This window comes from Lepus europaeus, chromosome 6 (genome assembly GCF_033115175.1).
Source record: "Lepus europaeus isolate LE1 chromosome 6, mLepTim1.pri, whole genome shotgun sequence".
In the NCBI taxonomy this organism is placed as follows: Eukaryota; Metazoa; Chordata; class Mammalia; order Lagomorpha; family Leporidae; genus Lepus; species Lepus europaeus.
Window position 1 is genome coordinate 131250122 of NC_084832.1, and position 22038 is coordinate 131272159.

Genomic DNA, 22038 nt, shown 5'->3' on the forward strand with positions numbered 1-22038 from the left:
TTCAGTAGACAGCACTCCAACCTCATCCCACGAACAAGTCTCAGAGCCCTGGGCCACCGCTGAGTGCCTAAAGCTGCAGCTCCTGGGGGTAGCGCAGTGGGACGCGCTGCACCGGAAGGAAGATGATGGGCAAAGTTGGTCATGGCAACAAAAGAAGCACAAAACTTCCGGAATATTAGAGTAAGGGCAACTACTCTTAAGTCTCAAAATTCTAGGCCTCTCTCAAGCCTAAAGTATGTCAATGTGGCTAAGTTAAAGGAATCAGGGTTTCGAGGATGAAGTCAATACTGAATCCTGGTAAAGAACCAGTGGAATCTGTAGGCCCACAAAATGTTTTTGATTAATATTGGGCACATGCAGAAATTAATGTACGCTTCTGGGGGAAAAAAAGAATGGCAATGTTAAAAAAATGTAATTAACATAAAGCATGCATTTTCTACTTCATTCTTAAATATGACCAGGTTTAAAAAATTTGAGTTCTAATCCAATAACATTTTTAATTATCTATTTTAGATGCAAATGAACCAATGACCAATCAGCTACAGAACACATACTTGATATTTTCAAGAATGGTGGAAATAACTGCAGGGAATGTCAGCGGAGACCTGAGGCTTTAACTAGTGACCACACCACCAATTTCCATCAAGACTAGAACATGCCTGCAACGCTAAGTGGCATAAAGCAAATTTTAAAGCATTACACAATTCTCAAATGTTTCAAATGTAAAGAAAAAGCAGCTAATTACGCACTGTGTGACGACTCAGCCTAGGCAGAGCAGTGTGCTACAAAATCCTCAAAGTGTGAACCAGCCAAGTCTACAATTGATATGTAGAGTTCTAAACTTAAACAACTGAGGAGTGTACACTGGTACTTGAAACAATGTCTTCATATTCTATTAGAAGAAATATACTTCTAAACTTCTTTCCCCATCATAATCTAAACACAAACTTTTATTAAAAATAGATGTCAGTAGAATATCTTATTATAAATGCCCAAAAACGCAGAAGGACCATAAGAAACGACTTAGAAACTTGTACAGGCTTACACTGGTAACTAAGAAAGGAAATGGACACATACAACCTCCTCGGAGGCCACCATTTAAAAATATCTTGACTATCAAAGCCAGCGCCAGAAATGTACCACCCAAATAAAATGGAGAAAGAGGCCACCATGACTTCAGACAAAGCCAATCCTGCAGAGCGATGCTCCAACAGCTGGGCTGTAATGGGTCAGTCTGTCTCAGTGGGCACAACTGTGTCTGCCTGCGCTTCCTCTCCATCCAATCTGGATCGCTCTCCAGTTACTTCCTATCTACTCAAAGTTTTATTGGAAGCACAGAGAGAATCTATTTTCCTTTTAAGATGCCAATCAAAAAATGGTGCTATTTTCAAACTTACCTTTTATAAAAATTAACCATATCATTACATTCTGAAAGTCTAACCAAAACTCTACAATACCCCTTCCCCCTTTGCAAAAACACCTATTATATTGTCCAGAATTTTACAGAATGACTAATGGCCACTACCGGGTCACCAAACTAAGACATTCCTCACAGTAAAGCATCTGAGGATTTCTAACCGAAACAACAATTTCATCAGTGACCACACAGATGGACAACAACTGAAGCCAGGGAACTTAGTATGGAATTCCACCTTAGTGCCAAGAAGGAAGGGTTACCGCTCAGCAGTTCCTCAGGTGGCACAACTGATGATCCCTGATGGGCAGACGGTACTATGTAAGAATGTAATTTCTACAAACTGGTCTTCTAAATCAACAGACTTCGAACTCGTCATGTTGTGATCTAGCAAATCAAGCTAGTTCCTCTCAGACTGGGGGGAATGAAGGCACAAAAGAAAAGCAAGCAGCACAGTCTTTATTTGGTGTCACAGCAGGTGAGGAGCCTCTCAAGAGTCCCCAACACTGAACTTCACCACTTGTGACCGATCCTCTTTTTCTGTCGCATTTATTCAGAAATGTACTTCAAAAATACACATTAGGAACCCTGCAACTGGTATGTTCTACTTCATATTAGAAATATTTCTCGTGGTAATACATTATTTAACTTTCTATAATTAGAAAGGAAAATCATAAAGACCATATTTACTTTTTAGCCTGATAGAATAACTGTATTATATATATTTCTCTTCCAAAGCCAGTGTACTTGGAAATTCCCAATTTATGAATTCCACTGTTCCAAGCAAAGAGCTGCACGTCCTCTAGCACCCACACCTAACACAGTCCTAGCAAACACACATATGGTTTTAAATTCTTGACTTTCCCTGGACTTTGCCATTATACTGGAGCTGGGGGTGTGGGGGGAGGGGAGATATAGAAATTGCAGTGCAGAACTATATTTATTTAGAACAAAACATGATCTCCTACATTTAAAAAATAATAATTTTATAAAAACCGAATTTTAGTCAGTCACATTTGCTTCTCAGCGAATGGTGCAAGTCGCAATTGCACTTGGCAGAAATCTTGACAATGTCCTCTACTGCGCTCCTCACTTCAGCCTATGTTTTTCTCGGTAGACACAGGTTCTTCCAGAGTTTTCTTTTGGCTCCCCTTCCGTGAATATTTGTATTTGTCTACATAGGCTTTTACCAGATTTGCCACTTTCGTAGAGTTTACTTCTCCACTCTTACTATGACAAACCTAGGAAAAAGGGGGGAAAACTGTTTTCATGCATAAAAGAATAAAAGCAAAATGAAAAGCTCTGGGAAAAATCACTCAAAGAGATCAAAAGACATATTTTCATATTTCGTGTCTTTTAAGAACTAAAAAGGCAAAAAGCAGACAAAAATTACTGAGAGCTTACTTTTATTATTTTAATTAAACCCATGCATTCCTTAGTGAAATCAGAGGTGGTTCAAAACAACATGCACTTAATGTACATAAAGCCACAACTTACTTTATCCACTGCTTTCCGCACAATCTCTTTATATTCTTCCTTGGTGATATCTTTATTTTGATAAAATGGCTTAATGGCCAATTTTACTTCCTGTGCTGCTTTCTCTTGAATTTGCAATTTCTGATGAGAAAAAAATATGTAATTATTTTTGCCAACCACATATCTTCAAAAATTTCTATAAAAGTATCAAACTGCAGTCAGTGCATAACAACATTAGAAAGCCCTCTACAAATATTAGTGTGACAAATACAGTATTTCTTAATACATATCAAACATTTCTAAAAATAATTACGTAATATTACCAGTAATTCACTGGGAAGCAATTTAGATAAAATTTTTCAAATGAATATTAGAATTCAAGATTATCAACAATAAAATTCCCTTCACAACTCGCACAACAGAAAGCCGACTTTTTCATCTTTACCAGATAGAGAATTATGTAGGTTGCTCTCAACCTGGAACTTGCCTTGTCTGTCTTCGAGCTATCTGCGCTGGCTTCCACTGTGACACTTACTTTGCTTTCTGCCAATTTCACAGCAGCATTAGAGGCCCTGCCGTGACTTGATGACGAAGTGTTACCAGCACCTGGTCCCTGAACTGTTCCCACATTGGCAGGGGCTGCTGGCGGAGCAGGCAGGACTGGTGTGCTCATGCTATTACTTACATGAGAAGCACTGGGAATACCCTGTTTTAAAGAGTGACCATCAGTTAATGCATGGCTTATACTCCATACAAGTCTTTCAGTTACATAATTAGAAAACATTTTTTAAAAAAGTGATTTGACTCCAATGCATAGGAGGAGACAGGCATATTCAAGGACATCTGTGTCAAAACAGCTGTTTGAAGAAATTGAGTAAAATTAAAAAAGAAAGATGTATGTATGTATTTGAAAGGCACACTGACAGAGAGAGAGGAAGAACGAGTGACAGAGAGAAAGATAGATCTTCAATCTGTTGGTTCATGCCCCAAATGGCTGCTACAGCAGGGGCTGGGCCAGGCTGAAGCTGGGAGCTAAGAGCCTTTTCTGGGTCTCCCATGTGGATGAAGGGGCCCAGGTACTTGGGCCATCATCCACTGCCTTCTCAGGAGCATTAGCAGGAAGCTGGATCAGAAACAGAGCTCCAATACTGGATGCTGCCTCCACAGGCAGCTTATTAACCTGCTGTGCCACAACATTCTCAAACAGAACTTTACCTAAGTATGTTAAGACCATTTTAATATTAAATGTGTAAAGTTATACTCTCAAAGCAACACTGAAAACACTGAAGAGAACAGCATTTGAAGCACTGTATCTTCCATACAAGGCTCCTCAGGAAAATTAATTTAAGTGCCCACACTTTAAAGAATGGAGAAAACGAGGCAGCTGAAGTCAAACAGCTGTATCTGGGATCCCAGAATTCCTGAAAGCCAGCCCTATGACAAGCAGAACAGTGCTGGAAATTACTCAAGTCATCTACGATTGAGAGAACTTCCCCTTCTTTTGCAGCAGAGTAAACTCATGAACAGGAAACCCAGTCAGTAACAGGTACTGAACGGCTTCCCTGGGAGCTGTCCCAAGAAGGCAGCACAGCTCCTACACTGCAGCGGACCACTAGTCCCACCCCACCCCACCCCGCCCCAAAGGCCAGGACACTGCATTCTAGCTGCATTCATTCTTCAGTATTCTGGGACTGACAAGACCCTGCTAAACAGCTTGGATTTGATAATATGTTGTTGTTTTCTTGAGGGGTTGGAGGACCATGAGGTGAAGGTCATCAAACAACTGCTGGATTCAAGGAAGCCCCTTCTTGAGCATTTGTCCCCCAAGGCTAAATGTTTACACTGGCTATGATGAAGAAACAGAGTTGCTAGGAACATACCTGCAGTTGCTTTCCCTCTGGCTGTGAAGCCACGTAGCTCATCTGCGGGGTGGGAGGAGGCGGGGGTGGGGGTGGGGGTGGTCCCTGAGATCCAGCTGCAGGAGCAGCCACCTGCAGCAGAGGCACTCCTGTGTGCAGGTGCACAGGCAGCTGCGGGTGGATGGGGAAGGGGCTGCGCTGCACACTCATCAGAGGCGCAGGAACCCCCACTGGGTAGGGGAACATGGCCACAGGCTGGGGCTGCATGCTCATGGGAGGCTGCACCACACCCATCTGTGGCGGCATCGGTGGTTGCATTGTGGTCATTGACAGCTGGGAACCGTCAACTTGTTGGCCTGTTTGGTCTTTTAGGTTAGAATCTAGCAAAAGAAGAAAGGCTTGTGAAAAAATCGTATTATAAATCTCTTTAGACAGAGAAGCAAAGAGCCACTGATTACATTAAAATAAAACAGAAAATGATGTGCTCAGTATGGCAAAACCAATCAGCAATGTTTTAGTTTATTCCTATTATTTCTAAATAATATGAAATGATTTTCTAACTAAAACTATTCTTAAAAATGAGCATATATCAACATTAGTAACGCATCAGCAGTTCAAGAACAGGTAAAAATAATCATCTAACACTTAATCCTGCAGAGAAACATCCACGAACTCTTCTGTTATAGCGAACACCACATCGGGTATTTAAGTTGACAAAGAGAAGGATTGGGGTTAAGAAAAATAACAAATATTATGCATGGGTCTGCATTTACCTACATAATACACTATGACATACTCAACAGGGGTTTAGGATTAGTTTAATAGACTTGTTTTTCTTTTTAAATTTTTATTTATTTATTTTCATTTTATTTGAAAGGCAGAGAGAGAGGAGAGGTAGAGAACTTCCATCCACTGGTTCACTCCCTAAACCCCCCCAACAGCCAGTGATGGACAGGATGAAGACAGGAGAGCAGGACTCAATTCGGATCTCCTATGTGGGAGGCAAGGACCCAAGTACTTGAGCCATCATCTTCTGCTCCCCAGGGAACACATTAGCAGGGAACTAAATCAGAAGGAACCAAACTAGAACCAAGTACTCCAAAATAGAGTGACAGCACCCCAAGCAGCGACTTAACTGCTGTGCCAAATGCCTGCCCCCTTCCAAGTTTTCTGGTTTTTTTAATTTAAGAAGCAGTGAGACAGACAGTGCTCCCATTCACTGGTTCACCCTCAAATGCCTGCAACATCTGGGACTGGGGGGGGGGGGCACAGCTGGGAACTGGGAACTCAATCCAGGTCTCTGATGAGGGTGGTAGGAATCCAGTTATTTAAGTCCTCACAGCTGCCTGCCAGGATGTGCAGACACAGAGCCAGGAGCTAGCTGGTCAGGAATGCAGCTGAGGGACTCTCATGAGGGACACAGGAGTCTTAACCACTCTTCTCCCTGGGTTCAGCTTCACGTTACAAACACTACAAGTAGGGATCATTTCAACTCACACAAGATATTAAATGCATAACCTTTCCTCTCCAACAGAAGAGCACCATAAACAGAGAACAGGTTACCCTGGTCAGGTGTTTCCTCTTCCTGTCTTATCCATGCAGACTGTGGGCCTGAAGAATTCCTGCCCCGCCGTGAGTAGTAGTTCTGCACATCTGCAGGCAGCGTCCTCCTCACAGCCCAGCTGGATGCGGATGTCCACCCGGACCTGTCTGCTGGTGTATCAAACGAGAACTCTTGTTCGCTTTTCCGCTTATAGGACTGCTGTTCTGCACACTTGAAAGACTCATTTCCTGAACTATTTGAATTCCCTGAGAGGGGTTTCCGGTTTTGCCACCTGTTTTCACTCTGATCTGTGTACGCAAAACTACCTCGGTAAGTGCCTCTGCCCCGGTGACCCCTACCACGGTTTGACATCCAACCGGAACCAAAGTTTTTATTCCACGAACTCCCTGAATTTTCATTTCGACTTTCTTCCCAGTAAGAATCTTTTAACTTTTCTGGATTTCTGGTCCTTGGGTCAGGCCTAGAGTTTATTTTTTCTGTTACCCAGTTTGGACAGTCGTTTCTATGTTTGTCAGTACAACTTGGATCAACAACATCTGGATTGAGGTCGTTTCTTTCCTTCCTGGTATTTTCACTCTGTTTCTCGGGGTCACTCTTCCTGTACTGACCACTTCCTCGTGGACATCTCCAACCATCATTGGTCCATCTTTCTTTCCACCGAGGAGAGTAATCATCTCTGTCATTTCTCCCAAATGATGAGCTCTTACTCTTTGTTCTAGATCTTGATGGTGACCTAGAACGAGATCTGGACCTAGACCACCTTCTGCTTCTCCTTTCTCTATCTCGATCTCTCCTCTGCCCATCTCTATCGCTCTCTCTCTCTCTGCTTCGGGACCTGGACTTTTCTCTTGAAGAGGAATCTTTTGCTCTGGATGGAGACCGCCTGTTGTCTCTGCAAGCATCTCTCCTAGGGGACAGAGACTCAGACTTTTTGACTTCCTTGGTACTATCTCTTTTTGGAGACCGAGACTGAGACTGCCTCCTTTCTCTCGAGTTGTCCTTTTTTGGGGAGTGAGACCGAGATTTCCTCCGTCCTCTGGCAGGTTCTTTCTTAGGAGATGGTGACTGAGATGTTCTGTTCTCTTTTCCAGTTTCTCTCTTGGGAGAGGGAGACTGAGACCGCTTCTTTTCTTGTGCAGAGTCTTTGCTGGGAGACCAAGTTGTAGATGGGGAGTGAAACCTAGATCTTCGAGTACGAGGCTTTTTGGCCTTCTCTGTTGCATCTACTGAGCTCTCAGATGGTGGAGGTACCATGTCAACCTTTTCATCTGCAGCATCAGCAGAAGGCATGTTATTTTCAGAACTGTATGCCAGAGAATTCTCACCCAACCGTCTGGAATCTACATTTACCGAAGGTTCAATTTCAGGTTCATTTTGGTCGCTGCAGAATGAATCACACTCCATAGGTATCATTTCATTATTGTCCTCACTAAAATGTTTCTCAATCTTCTCTATTTGTGTGTCAGGCAACTCCACAGGTGTGGGATGTTCAACCAGAGATTCAGTTTTTTCTTTTAAAGATTTGTCCAATTCAGTGTTAAGATTATTCTGTAATAAATTATTTTCAGAGTCTTGCATGCTACCAAAACCTTCGTTCTCTGAAGTGTCACACGCTGCAATTATCCCTGCATCTGCATCTCCTGTGCACTCCAGCTCACTACTGAGTGCGCTCTCAATAGACTTCTTTTCCCCTGATGGCATTATTTCATCCACTGAAGACTCTAATGTGGGGTTCTCCATGAGCTCTTCTTGTTTTACTGGGGAATCTTTTTGATCAGCAGTATCTCCTAAAGCATTCTGTATCATTTTTTCATTAACCACAGCCTCTGCATTCTTAGATAACTCACCCAGGAGACTAAACACAGGCTGGTGTACTTGAACTTCAGATCCTGAGCATTCGCAGTTATCTGCACATGCACCTGCCTTGACCTCTGATGCTGAAGGTCCAGATGTCTGGTCTGGATTTGCTAATCCATCACCTCCTTTTCCAGATGTACATTCAGAAATCTCACTTTCTAAACAGAGAACTTTAGCTTCTGCACCTGCATCCTCAAGTTTTCTCATTTCCTTCTCCTCCTCTCCTACCAGCACAGTAGGATCCTGAGTACAAGACTCAGAATGTGGAGATTCGACTTTTTCCTCTGTGTCATGATCCTCAGTATGTTCCTTGCCTTCTATTTGCTCGCTGTGGTTTTCCAAGAATGTAGCAGACTGGCTTTCTACGTCTGTCGGCACAGTGCATGTACTCTTTTCCGTATCTGATTGGTGTTCTTTCTCTAACACAGGTGGTGTGTCTGATTCTGCAGCTTCTTCATCCACGGAATCACCTGAGGATGATTTTTCAGGAGGAGGTATGGAACTCCGAAGTTTCTTTTTTGATAAAGGTGGCTTTCGTCCTCTTCTGACAGGCTTACGTTTTGGAGCCTGTCTTGTTGGCTTTTCAGGCTCAGCTGAAGAAGCAGCACTTACGGATGCATTACTGCTCCCTGGGGCATCACACCCAGAATTAACGGACACCGGAGACTTCTGAGACTGACTGACTGCGTCTACCCTTGTGTTACGCGTGGATCTCCTCGTCGGAGCTACTGCCGCAGGTTTTCGTCTTGATCCTCTGGTGTTTGACGTACCAGAAGCTTGCTTCTTTTCTTCTCCTCCCTGAGTATGTGCTAATGCATATTCCTTCCAAGAAGAACCTAATATGAAAAAAAAAAGTTAATGTCCTCCATATAATTTATAATTAATAGCTTGACATTAGCTAATAGTTTTGTTAATTTTAGCATAAAATAGTGTCTGTCATAGCAAAGTGAAAGAAAATATTTATGATTCAAACTATGAAGAAATGCAGAGGTACTAACATGTGAGTCTCAGGAAGTTTCATGAACTTTTTAAAACACTACGGAAGTAAATTATAAACAGGCTTGGATCAATGGAGCCAATTTTATATGGGATATAAAGGACAATATGTTTGATCTAATAACTGCTATTTGTTTTATGAACTGTTATTTTCAAGGCAAAAGGAAAGAGAAAACTGTAAAGTTTATCCATGAAAAAGATTTAAACTATTTGCTCGTAATTCATTATCAGATGTTACTTCTAAAGAGTTATGGCTTGGATCCTCAAACCTTCAACAGAAAAAAGTACCGTCCAGTTAGTTTCTGAAAGCCTTACATTGTTGTTTAACACTGTAAAACAGATTTTCTAGTTGGAATGACTTTATAATTTTTTTAATCAACACACAAAATTGTCATTTGCTGTGTACATTATGCTGTTTTGAAGCACATACACATCATAGAGTAACTAAATCTAGGTCACTGACATGTATTACCTCACATATTTATCATCTGTATGATAAGAAATCTGCCCATCACTTTCCTAGCACTGATTAAGAACACAACATGTTCTTAATGACAGTCTCCATGCTTACAACTTACTTCGGTCTGACTGAGATTCTGTATCCTTTGACCAACATCTCCCACCGCCAGTCACCCCAGCTCCTAGGAGCTGGCAACCACCATTGTACTCTGTTGTTCTAAGAGATCAAGTTTGTTATATTCCACATCAGAGAGAAAACACACTATTTGTTTTCCTGTGCCTGGCTCACTTCACTTAGCATGTATGTCTTTCAGGTTCATCCATGTTAATGCAAATGACACGATTTCCTTCTTTTTATGACTGAACAGTATTCCAATGTGCAAATATACTTGGACCAATTTTAAAATCAAGTCACTGTACAAATATTTACAGAAATATCTAGGAGTTACTACACCTTATTCACAGTTGTTCTATGTCATCAATATTCACATTTTTTTAAAAATCAGAAGCAATAATAATAAAAAAGTAAACATTTCATAAACTTTACCAAAATTTTCTAAACATATGGTACTTGTTGGAAAAATAGTTCTGGGCAACATGGAAGAAATGAGAGGAAGGACTTCTGTTTCAGTATTCCAAGGTATAAAACCAATTCTGAAAATTCAAAACAAAATAAAGATATTTCTGTTTAACTGGTTTAAAAATTTAAATCAGCAATTCAAAACCATCAATATCCCAAATTAGATTAAAAATATTAAAACAGAGTGCTTAAACTTATTTTGCCCAAATATCTGAAAATGTTAATTCAGGGATGCTCATTATCCAAAGATGGCTACCAAATGGCTGCAAAGAAAAAAACCTTTTTATAACAAAAACTATATATTTGTTTATTTATGAGAAGCAAGGAGACAGACATATACATACACAAACACAGAAGCAGACAGACAGAGAGCTCCCATCTGCTTCACTCCTCAACTGGCCATAATAGCTAGGGCAAGAGCCAAGAGCAGTACACTGAATCCAGGTCTCCCACATGGTGACAGGAACTCAATCACTTAAGCAAGCCATCATCACTTCTGCCAGGTTCTGTATTAGCAGGAAACTGGAGTTGAGAGCCAAAGCTGGGAACAGAACCCAGGCACTCCAATGTGGGACATAGGTGTCAAGCTGCTATGCCAGGGATTGGCACTGTGGCATAGCGGGCTAAGCCTCCACCTGCAGTTGCCAGCACCCTATACAGGTGCTGGTTCTAGTCCCAGCTGCTCCTCTTCTGATTCAGGTCTCTGCTAATGATCTAGGAAAGCAGTAGAAGATGGCCCAAGTGCTTGGGCCTCTGCACCCACATGGGACACCCAAAAGAAGCTCCTGAATCCTGGCTTCAGATGGGCCCAGCTCCAGCAGTTGCAGCCATTTGGGGAGTGAACCAGCGGATGGAAGACCTTTCTCTCTCTCTCCTTCTCTGTCTGTAACTCTTCCTCTCAAATAAAATTTAAAAAATCAATCAACAGCTATGAAAAATACCAACCCTGAAAAAAAATCTTTAAAAGTATGTTTTTCTGATAAATTACTGGCAAAGAGATAAGGTAACTTACACACAGATGCCTCTCTATTAAACAATTTAATGTAACTTTTGGTATTAAGAATTTCATTTTAAAAAATCTCATTTTTTTTTTAATTTAAAAGGCAGAGACAGACAGAGATCTTCCATCCCTTAGTTCACTTCCCAAATGCCCACAATAGGTAGAACTGGACTAGGCCAAAGGCAGGAGCCTAGAACTCAATCTGGGTCTGCCACATGGGTGGCAAGGACTCAAGACCTTGAGCCATCATCTGCTGCTTCCCAGCATAACAAGGAGCTGGGATCAAAAGCAGAGCCAGGGCCTGAACACAGGCACTCTGAGGGATGTGGCCAACTGCAGCGGTATCCCAACGGCTGCACCAAACAACAGCCCCTGTTTTAGTTTTCAGTCTTCAGCACTACTGAAGAAAATCAGTGTGCTTAAGGTAACAACATAGTCTGTGTGTACAAATCTGTGTAACTATTCCCGCCTGTCTAGAAAGCGCCTCACACGCCTTTCTACCCTACTTCCTCCTCTCCAGGCAACCAGTGAGTGCTGTACTATCAGTGTTACGCTAAAATTCCTCACTCTGAGGACAATGGCTCTTTAATGCACCCAGTGTGTGGACAGACCTGTTACAACCCTCCACAACTGTCTGCATTCCAACCCAATGCCCTTGTCAGCTCCTGTTTTTACTCCTCCTTGTTCAGTTGAGATCTCCCAACAACCATTACTTCATTCAGAATACAGTGAGATTCCAGAGTAGAAGAGAAGCTTGAAAAACAGTGTGTAACTTGTACAAAAATATGTAACTGTAAGGAAAGTTTTATTATGTACATACCTGGACTTCCTAATTTTATTTCTATTTAGGTTCTGTTCTTATTCCTAGAGGGTAAATGCAGAACCATATTCTAGTGACATAAAAGATAAAATACTACTGTTCTACAGGAATGAGCTTACAGAGCAGTCTGATTTAAGTACAAATTATGGACACGGCATTTGGCTACGAGCTTCAGGACTTACATCCGTAAGCACCAGAGGACAGAAAGTCACGAATGCCAAGGCAGAGAAGACACATGACTGACTACCCATGTAGAAGGACATTTTGGAGAAGGGAACTATAGTAACAGTGCTTCAGCACAAGGTACCAGCAAGGGGACAGAGCAGAGGAAGAGTGACAGATGGGAATGCTCACAAGAAACAAACCTTGCTGTCCAGATGCTCACACCCCACCCATCTTTTTTCTTTTTCTTTTTTTTTTAAGATTTATTTTATTTATTTGAAAGACAGAGTTACAGGGAGAGGTGGAGACAGAGAGAGATGTCTTCCTCTCTGCTTTCCCAGGCCATAGCAGAGAGCTGGATCCGTAGAGGAGCAACCAGGCTTAGAACCAGCGCCCATATGGGATGCCGGTGCTTCACGCCAGGGCGTTAACCCGCTGCGCCACAGCGCCAGCCCCTCCATGTCTCTTTTTTCAAAGATTTCTTTATTTGAAAAAGGACAGAGAGAGGGAGGAGACAGATCTTCCATCCTTTGGCTCACTCCTCTCTTGGCCTTTTTAAGGCTGAATAATATTTTTGGGTGTGTACATGTCACATTTTTCCTGAAAGGCAGAGTTACACACACATATATACACACACACACCGGGGGTGGGGGTCTTCCATCTGATGGTTCGTTACCCAAATGGCCACAATGGCCAGGGCTGGACCAGGCCAAAGCCAGGAGATTCACTAAGTCTCCCACCTGGGTGCAAGGGCCCAAGTACTTGGGCCAACTTCTGATGCTTTCCCAGTACCTTAGCAGGGAGAGATGGATTGGAAATAGAGGAGCCAGGACTGAAACTGGTACCTCTTTGGGACACCAGCGCAGAAGAGGGCAGCTTAACCCATTGTGCCGCAGCATCAAGCCCAGGTGCTCTCCCTTTTAAATTACTCTAGTACAGAAATGCTTACACTAGGAAACTGACACTAAGGAGACACTTCCACAGGCATTTGAAACACCAAAGCTTTGTATGGCAACTCCTTAGGAAGACCATTATTGAATAATGTGCCCTTGTACCAAAGAAGTATTAATGCTATTCTGTGTTCATGACAGCATGTAAACACTCTAGTAATCTTTTTTTTTTTTTTACCTTCCAATTCCAGGTAACGTATCAGGAAACCATGACAATTCCAGTTCTTGCCTCTTCTGCCTAATCAATTCACTGATTTCATTGACTTCTATAAATTCTGTACTAAAAGATAAATTTTGGAGGGTCATTAGAACGCCAAATATTTAATTTTTTATTTAAATGGGCTTACATCAAGAACAGCAGCAGTTTTCTTGCCTAACAATATGAAGCACATGTTTTTCTATTTGAACACTTTCAAAATAAACTCATTCCTTAAATAAGCAAAAATTTTATATTAGAAAGTTAACATTAATCATCCAATTTTTTTTTAAAAAGTTAATTCAGGCTAATAGCTTCATACTTAAGATAAATTGTGGGTGTAATATTTTCCCACTCTAAGAGAAAAAGACAAAAAAAGAAAACAAAGCACACTTACTGCAACCAAAAACCGGATCTAGTTTAACTTTTTAAAAGGCTACTTAGCTGTGATGGGTTCTTTGGTACCTTGCCATGTTCTAACATTAAATCACACACTCTTACTCTGTCTGGTTTGTTCAACTAATTTTGATTTTTAAAACCTCAATTTAATCTTTAAATTCCACAAATATCTACCTAGTTTCCAGATGGCTGTCACTGTGAGGTGAAAGGTGATGGTCTAACAGGGCTCTGCCTTATTAAGTACTACTTCTACAGCTCAACAGATTCTCTCCTTCGGTCTCATGCACAAGCTTGTTCAGAACAACTTACTCAACTTACGAAAACAAAATAACAGGCAGTCACTGCGTAAGAGAGATACTCACAAAATAGACGCTTCTTTGCTAGAATCTGTTTATTTCTTTAAAAAATCTAAAAACAAAGTGGGCCTTTTACAACTCTGAGGCCCAAATTTTATTCCCATCAAACTATAATTAAAACACTGAAAATATCATGTATAAATTGCAAAAATTAATAGAAGAAAATACTAACCAATAAGATTGACAGATAAGAGAAGATTCTCCAGTGTAACAATTAGAAGAAAAGATATTGGAAAAAAAATTTCTGAAGCACTGACTTCCGTGTTGATTTGCTCGTCGAGGCTAGAAAAGTAAGATACCATTAATCAAAGACAAATACCTCCAATATAGGTACATAATAGTTACATTAAAACATTTTTATATACTTGAGGCACTAAAATCATGTACTAAATAAGCATGAAGTGTTATTACCTACAAATTTTTTTTTTATTTCAACAAACCTTATTTATCTTTATTACTGTGTTTTTCTTTCTTCCTGTTTCTGTGTGTGAAGAGTTTCCTATATAAAGACACAGAAGGATTTGGTTACCTCATCTTAATTTTTATTTTAAAAAGCTGTAAAGCAATACTGATTCTAGCTGTAAACCAGTATTGACATTGGCAAGAGAAAGTTAATACAAAAGCTGCATTTCAAATAATTTCCATATGTAAGGTTTATAAACATAATGTTTATAAAACTCTCCCATCCTATGTTGTTAAGCCAAAGATATGAGAAAATATAAAAGGCCACAATAGAGAAGACCGATGTGCAAAACTGCAATGCTCAGACACTGGAATATCAAAATTCTAGTTAACATTTTTTGCCACGCCATTCAAACTTCAGCCACCTTGTCACAAAAAGTATACACAAGGAGTCAATCTAATAGTTCTTTCTTAGCTTTTCTCTTAGGAAGAGGTACTGTTAACTCATCTCAAGAAGAAGCTGACCAGGAACATGGGGTCATCAGCACTCTCAACCATAAATTACCATTTGGCCATTGGCATCCACTTCCAGCCGATGCGAAGCCAGGAGCTTCTTCTGGATCTCCCATGCGGGTGCAGGGGACCAAGGGCTTGGGCCATCCTCTACTGCTTTCCCAGGCCATAGCAGAGAACTGGATAGGAAGTGGAGCATCCGGGACTCAAACTGGCGCCTGGATGTCAGCACTGCAGGTGGCGGCTTTACCTGCTATGCCACAGCGCCGGCCCCCTGGTTAAGTTTCTGACTTCAACCTGGCCCAGCTCCACTTGTTGCAGTCATTTGGGGAGTTAACCAGCAGATGGAAGATCTGTGTCTGTGTTTGTGTGTGTGTGTGTGTATATATAAAATTCTTTCAAATAAATAAAATAAATATTTTAAAAAATGGGCTCATCATTATTCATCAAATAAGGGACACGTTTAATAAGCTGTAAAAGACAAAAAGGCAACCTAACATCAGAGGACAGAAACAGCTTACTAACTTCTCATTTTCTTTTTCTTTTAAAGATTTTATTTATTTATTTGAGAGGTACAGTTAAAGACAAAAAGAGGGAGACACAGAGAAAGAGGTCTTCTATCCGCAGGTTCACTCCCCAAATGACAGCAATGGCCAGAGCTGGGATGATTCAAAGCCAAGAGCTTCTTCCAGGTTTCCAATGCAGGTGCACTGGCTCAAGCACTTGGGTCATCTTTCACTGCTTTCCAGGCCATCAGCAGAGAGCTGGATTGAAAGAGGAGCACCTGGGACATGAACTGGTGCCCAGAGGGGATGCCATAGGCAGAGGCTTAGCCCACTATGCCACAGCGCCGGCTCCACTGCCTCCTCTTTTGACAGCTTTAGAAACTTTCTAAGAGGCTACCTGACTTCCCATCTTTTTGAAATACCTGTATCACCTTAGTTTTCTTAAACTGGTTACACCACTTCATGGCACAAGAAGAAAGGGGGAAAAAAAAAGAACGAAACAAAATTTTTTAATGTTGTCTATGAGGAGGCTTCAAAATGTTCAAAACCATAAATTAAAAATAGCATCTTTATTTCTCACCAGAAGTTCCATCAAATTCAAAACACTTTCTAAACAATGATATCAATTATTTAGTCTACATAACTGAGAGTTCTAAGAATTTACCACAACACCATTGTAGTAGTACAGCAGGTTAAAGCTCTGGTTGTTCCACTTCTGATCCAGGTCTCTGCTATGGCCTGGGAAAGCAGCAGAAGATGGCCCAAGTCGTCAGGCCCCTGCACCTATGTAGGAGATCCAGAAGAAGCTCATGGCTACCAGCTTTGGATCGGCTCAGCTCCAGCCTTTGCAGCCATTTAGGGAGTGAACCATCAGATGGAAGACTCTCTCTCTCTCTCTCTCTGAACCATCAAATGGAAGACTCTCTCTACTTCTCTTTGTAGCTCTTTCAAATTAAAAAAAAAAAAAAGACTAGGAATGTAAACCAAGCACACGGTTTTTCCTTTTTTTTTTTCTTAGAAGATAATTTATGGCAATTTTATTTATTTTTAAAACATTTATTTTTAATTTTTTTGAAAGGCAGGGTGACAGAGAGAGAGAGATCACCCATCTACTTGCTCACTCCCCAAACACATACAACAGCTAGGGCTGGGCCAGCCCAAAGCCAAGAGCCAGGAATTCTAATCAAGTCTCCCACAAAGTAGGCAGGAGCCCAAGCACTTGATCCACCATCTGCTGCCTCCCAGAAAGCACGAACAGGAAGCCATACTGGAAGAAGAGCAGCCAGGACTCGAACCAGCATTCCCACATAGTGACTTACCCTGCTATGTCACAATGACTGCCTCTGGAGAGTTTTTAAATGTTAACTAAAGGAAAATGGGTACCCTTTGATGTTTTTTAAGATTAGGAAACAAAGAATGAAGAAGAAACCAAATCAGGACTTTTAAGATGGATATAAAATGGAGATCTGTTGATTTTGCATCAAGACTTTAGCAAAGTTGCCCTTTACTTGATGACAGAGTACTACAGTGGTGAAAGATTCTCTGGGAAACTCTCTTGGGCATTTTTCTACTGAAGTTTTGGCCATTTTTCTCAACACATTGTCAGAACAAACAAATGCTATCATTCTTTTAGCCCTCCAGAAAATGAACCAGCAAAATGCCTTGAGTAACACAAGAAACTGTTGCCATGACCTTTGCTCCTGACCAGTCTGCTCTGGCTTTCACTGATCCACTTCCACCACTTAGCAGCCATTGCTTTGTTTCTGATTTACCTCCAGGATTGTACTGACAAAGCCATGTTTCATCTCCTGTTACAATTCTTGGAAGAAATGCTTTAGAATCATTAAAAAAAAAAAAAAAGAGAGAGAGAGATTTATTTACTTGAAAGGAAGAGTTAGAGAGAGGCAGAGGCAAAGGCAGAGAGAGAAGTATCTCATCCACTGCTTCACTCCCCAAATGGCCGCAACAGATGGAGCTGTGCCAATCCAAAGATAGGAGCCACAAGTTTCTTCTGGGTCTTCCACAAGGTGCAGGGGCCCAAGCACTTTGGACCTTCTCCTAGTGCTTTTCCAGGCCATAGCAGAAAGCTGGATCAGAAGTGGAGCAGCCAAGACTCGAACCAGTGCCTATATGAGAAGCCGGCACTGCAGGCGGGGTCTTCACCCACTACATTTCAGCACCGGCCCCACTTGTTTAACATATCCACTGGGAGCCAGCATTGCAGCACAGTGAGTTCAGCCACTGCTTGTGATGCAGACATCCTGTATCAGAGTGCCAGTTCAAGTTCTGGATGCTCTGTTTTTATTCCACCTTCCTAATAGTGAGCCTGGAAAGGCAGCAGAGATGGCCCAAGAACTTGGGCCACCCATGTGGGAGACCAGGCTAGAGTTCCTGGCTGTTATAGCCATTTAAGGAGTGAACAAGCAGATGAAAGATCTCTTTCTCTTGATCTACCTCTCTTTCTCGCTTTCTCTCTCAATCTCTCCCTCCCTTCCTCCTTCCCTCCCTCTCTGTTGCTCTGCCTCTCAAATAAATAAATAAAACTTAGCTCCACTTTATTTTTTCAGTCAGAAATATATAAACTGAGCCAACTAAAATGTCTATGGTGCTAGCTATCATTTATTGTTAACTGTTGTTCCTCTTCAATAAGGGTGCTAGCAAGATGAATTTTTTTTCCTCGCAAACTAATGATGGCTTCATCTTCAACACTGTCTTATCCTCTCTTAAAATAAGTTACCCAATTGTAAATTGCTGATTTCTTTATATTAATATATGACAGGTTTATGGGGATAATATAAATGATTTTATCACTCTTCTATACAACATTCACGATAATGTGAATGTTTGTTTTTGCTTTAATTGTAGCTAAACACATGTTGCTCTGATAGGGACTCTTTCCAAACTGATGTCTTATTCTTCTCAGTTTCTCAAATCAGAATCTGCTCATGTTCTAATAAGTTAGTGAGAGTTCACTTGGGTGCAAAAAATTTCTTAGAACCCATGCATAGTTTTTCAGTGTTCACTGTCCATGAACTTTTTGAAGAACCCAAATATTTGCATAGCACTACTGCTTAGGATACTGTATACATAAATTTTAGCTTTGCTGATCAAAATTCTCTATGATCTCATTCTTCTTTTTAATCATCATGGTCTTAGTCATTTTTTCCGGAACTCAAGAGTGAGGAAAGGTCTGATAAGCCAGAAGAAATCACCAATTTAACAAAGCACAGATACACATGTATCAACAGAAACTGATCACCACCAAATAAGATAAAGGTGAATAGTTCTTATTTACTTATACATAATACACAAACACACATATTTCTTGAGAGTATCTCTATTTGGATATATGCTAGATATTTTACATATTCAAAACATAATTCCCCCATTTACCAGGTATAATTGACAAAACTAAAAATACTTAAGGTATACTACTTAACATTCTGATACATAAACACACTGTGAAATAATTACCATCATCAAGCTAATTAACATAACTACCATCTCACATTTACTTTGTAGTAAGAACACTTGATATCTGCCCACTGATCAAATCTCAACACAATACCATTAACTACATTTCCACTGTTGACTTCAGGTTTTCAGAACTTATCATGCATAAATGAATCTTTGGACCCCTTGACTAGCACCTCTCCATTTCCTCCTCCCCCCAGCAACTACCATTCTTCTCTCAAATGACAATTTTTGACTTAACCCTCCCACACATTCTCCTCCCCACCTCCCTTTCTCCGTAACCTGGGAGTCAACCTTTAACTTCCTTCTTTCTTGTATATTACAACCAACCCACCCACCAATCTGGTAGGCTCACCTTTGAAATACCACCTATACAGAACTGAAGTCTTCTCACACGTCTACTGGCCTAAGCCACAGTAATCTGCAGCCTGGAAAGCTGTCACCTAACCAGTCAATCTTGGCTTCTACTCCTACCCTCCTGTGATTTTCTTCCCTCTGCCAGAGTGAGCCTTTAAAAATTTGTCAGATCTGGGGCCGGCGCTGTGGCACAGAGGGTTAACACCCTGGCCTACAGTGCCGGCATCCCATATGCGCGCCAGTTTGAGACCCACTTCCAGTCCAGCTCTCTGCTATGGTCTGGGAAAGCAGTAGAAGATGGCCCAAGTGCTTGGGCCCCTGCACCCACATGGGAGACCCAGAAGAAGCTCCTGACTCCTGGCTTCAGATCAGCGCAGCTTTGGCTGTTGTGGCCAACTGGGGAGTGAACCATTAGATGGATAACCTCTCTCTCTCTCTCTCTCTCTCTCTCTCTCTCTCAAATAAATAAATAAATCTTTAACAAAAAACAATGTGTCATATCATGATACCCTGAAAAGGTTTCCAATCTCACAGAGGGCCTGAATGACCTACCCCAACAATGTGACTCTTTCTCCTCCATCTGCCTAACTCAGTCTTTCTAGCTACAATGGCCTCTCTGCTGTTCCTTGAACATACCAAGAATACTACCATAGGGCTTTTATTTATGCTTGCTATGTTCCTCAGATGTCATTATGCTTAATTCCTTATTTCTCTAAGATCACTGCTCAAACACATCTTTACAAGGCTTTCCATGACCCTTCATATAAAATATCTCCACAATACCATAATCCTAAAATACTTTACTGAGTTTCTTCTTTAAAGCACCTATTACTACTAGTCTTACATCTTTTTAATGCCCACAAGAGGACACACTACTGACATTTTTTCTCTTTTGATCACTACTGCCACAGTAAGTCTTTGTTGAATGAAAAAGAGTTCTCATTCCCTTTTGCCTCCGTGAAAACAAACATCGTACACTGGATATGTGTTAACCAAGAAGCAGAATTTAAACCCAAGTAGTTTTTAAGTTAAGTAATGTCTCAATATGTGAAGAAAAACCAGACCTGTCACTTATCTCATATAACAAAGAAAAATGAACTAAATGGTTTATCAATATGTACTTGGTTCCCTTCAAATCAGTCCAGACTGACTCAGTTAGTATACTTGCTCATAACCAGCTAGCTGACACTCATAAGTGTAATGAGGATTCCTGCCTATCCTAAACCAAATAAATGACTTAGGCATTTTAAATATACAGAACATTAGGTTGTAAATCTTATACAATGTTAACCTGAGAGGAAAATTTTTTTCTAAAAATTTTAAGTTAGCTATGCAACCTTAAATTGGCTTAAGAAGTCCACTAAGATGTCTTAAACTGGATTATGATGTCCATTTACTATTCTAAACAGAAAAAGAAAATCTCAGATCAGAATGAAACTTACATTCTTATAAATGGCCTCTACTGATCTGCTGATGTTTCACTTTTCTAAAAACTCCAGGCAGTGGCTAGCACCACGGCTCACTTGGCTAATCCTCTGCCTGTGGCGCCAGCATCCCATATAGGCGGCGAGTTCTAGTCCTGGTTGCTCCTCTTTCAGTCCAGCTCTCTGCTGTGGCCCAGGTGGGCAGTGGAGGATGACCCAAGTGCTTGGGCCCTGCACGCGTGTGGGAGACCAGGAGGAGGCACCTGGCTCCTGGCTTCAGATTGGCGTAACTCCAGCCATAGCGGCCATTTGGGGGGGGTGAACCAACGGAAGGAAGACCTTTCTCTCTCTCTCACTAACTCTACCTGTCAAATAAAAAAAATTAAAAAAAAAAAAAACAAAAAACACCTCCAGGCAGGAGATACATATTTAAAAGAAAATTACTGTGGTAGTAAAACTCAGATTAAGATAATGAGATTAGGCCAAACTCTCCACAGAAAATTTTAAAAATCATTTCACCTTCTACAATTCAATTTTGCAACCTAAATTACCAAGCAGCTCTCAGTAAGAAAAGATGTCAATCTACAGCAGTCTCACAACAAACCAAAATCATATTCACACCCAGAGGTCTTTCAACAAATGAAAAGTTCTTTTAACCACTTAAGTCCAGAGATCAAAACAAACTTTTAATGCAATTTCACTTTAATAGAAAATTATCAAAGGTAATTATCACTTATTAATCTACGAATCGAACCTGAGATCATGTAAATTCCAATCAGAAAAGCAATACAAACAACCAAATTTGGTATTCAAAATGCATTAAGAAGCTATTTCTTTTTAAATATAATAAATGCATTCATTGTTTTCTACCTCACTGATTAACCAACCAGTTCTATCTATTACTTCAAAATCGCTTTAACATGCCTGGAAAACAAATGCCCACCTCCTGGCTCACAAGCAGCTCCGAGTTACAGGCTACTAAAGCAGAACCAACAGCACGCACCGCAAGGTCGACCTCAGCATCCTTGGAGGGGCTCATTTTGCTCAGGCCTTGCTACAAAGCCTACCTGGATTAACAGCATCACACATTACACAAGTGAAAAAGGCAGGAATATTTATCTGCTCCTGAGGTGTATGTATTAGCAGTGCTTCATTTCCAGACAAACTTCAAACTGCAAGTCTGGCTCTAGGTCAAATCACAGCTGCCTCTGAAACTGAGATTCAGCGTCTTGTTGTCACAGATTTCCTTTGCCACTGACACAGCCATGGCCTAC

The 22038-nt window shown here is 41.0% G+C and overlaps 1 protein-coding gene across 6 annotated transcripts in view; it reads right to left on the bottom strand.

The window, feature by feature from the left end:
• Positions 1 to 1857: 1857 nt before the first annotated feature.
• Positions 1858 to 22038, bottom strand: part of SCAF11 (SR-related CTD associated factor 11) — a 73438-nt gene continuing 53257 nt past the window's right edge. For 4 of the 6 annotated variants that reach the window (XM_062195112.1, XM_062195110.1, XM_062195111.1 and 1 more), the window contains 9 exons: positions 14529 to 14587; positions 14261 to 14370; positions 13316 to 13417; positions 10173 to 10279; positions 6313 to 9006; positions 4771 to 5129; positions 3378 to 3596; positions 2912 to 3031; positions 1858 to 2655 (listed from right to left, as the gene is read on the bottom strand). In XM_062195112.1, the coding sequence (XP_062051096.1) occupies positions 2509 to 2655; positions 2912 to 3031; positions 3378 to 3596; positions 4771 to 5129; positions 6313 to 9006; positions 10173 to 10279; positions 13316 to 13417; positions 14261 to 14370; positions 14529 to 14587 (3917 nt within the window). In that variant the 3' untranslated portion in view covers positions 1858 to 2508. The remainder of the gene's footprint in view (positions 2656 to 2911; positions 3032 to 3377; positions 3597 to 4770; positions 5130 to 6312; positions 9007 to 10172; positions 10280 to 13315; positions 13418 to 14260; positions 14371 to 14528; positions 14588 to 22038) is intronic. The other 2 variants (XM_062195115.1, XM_062195113.1) reach the window with 1 other exon arrangement.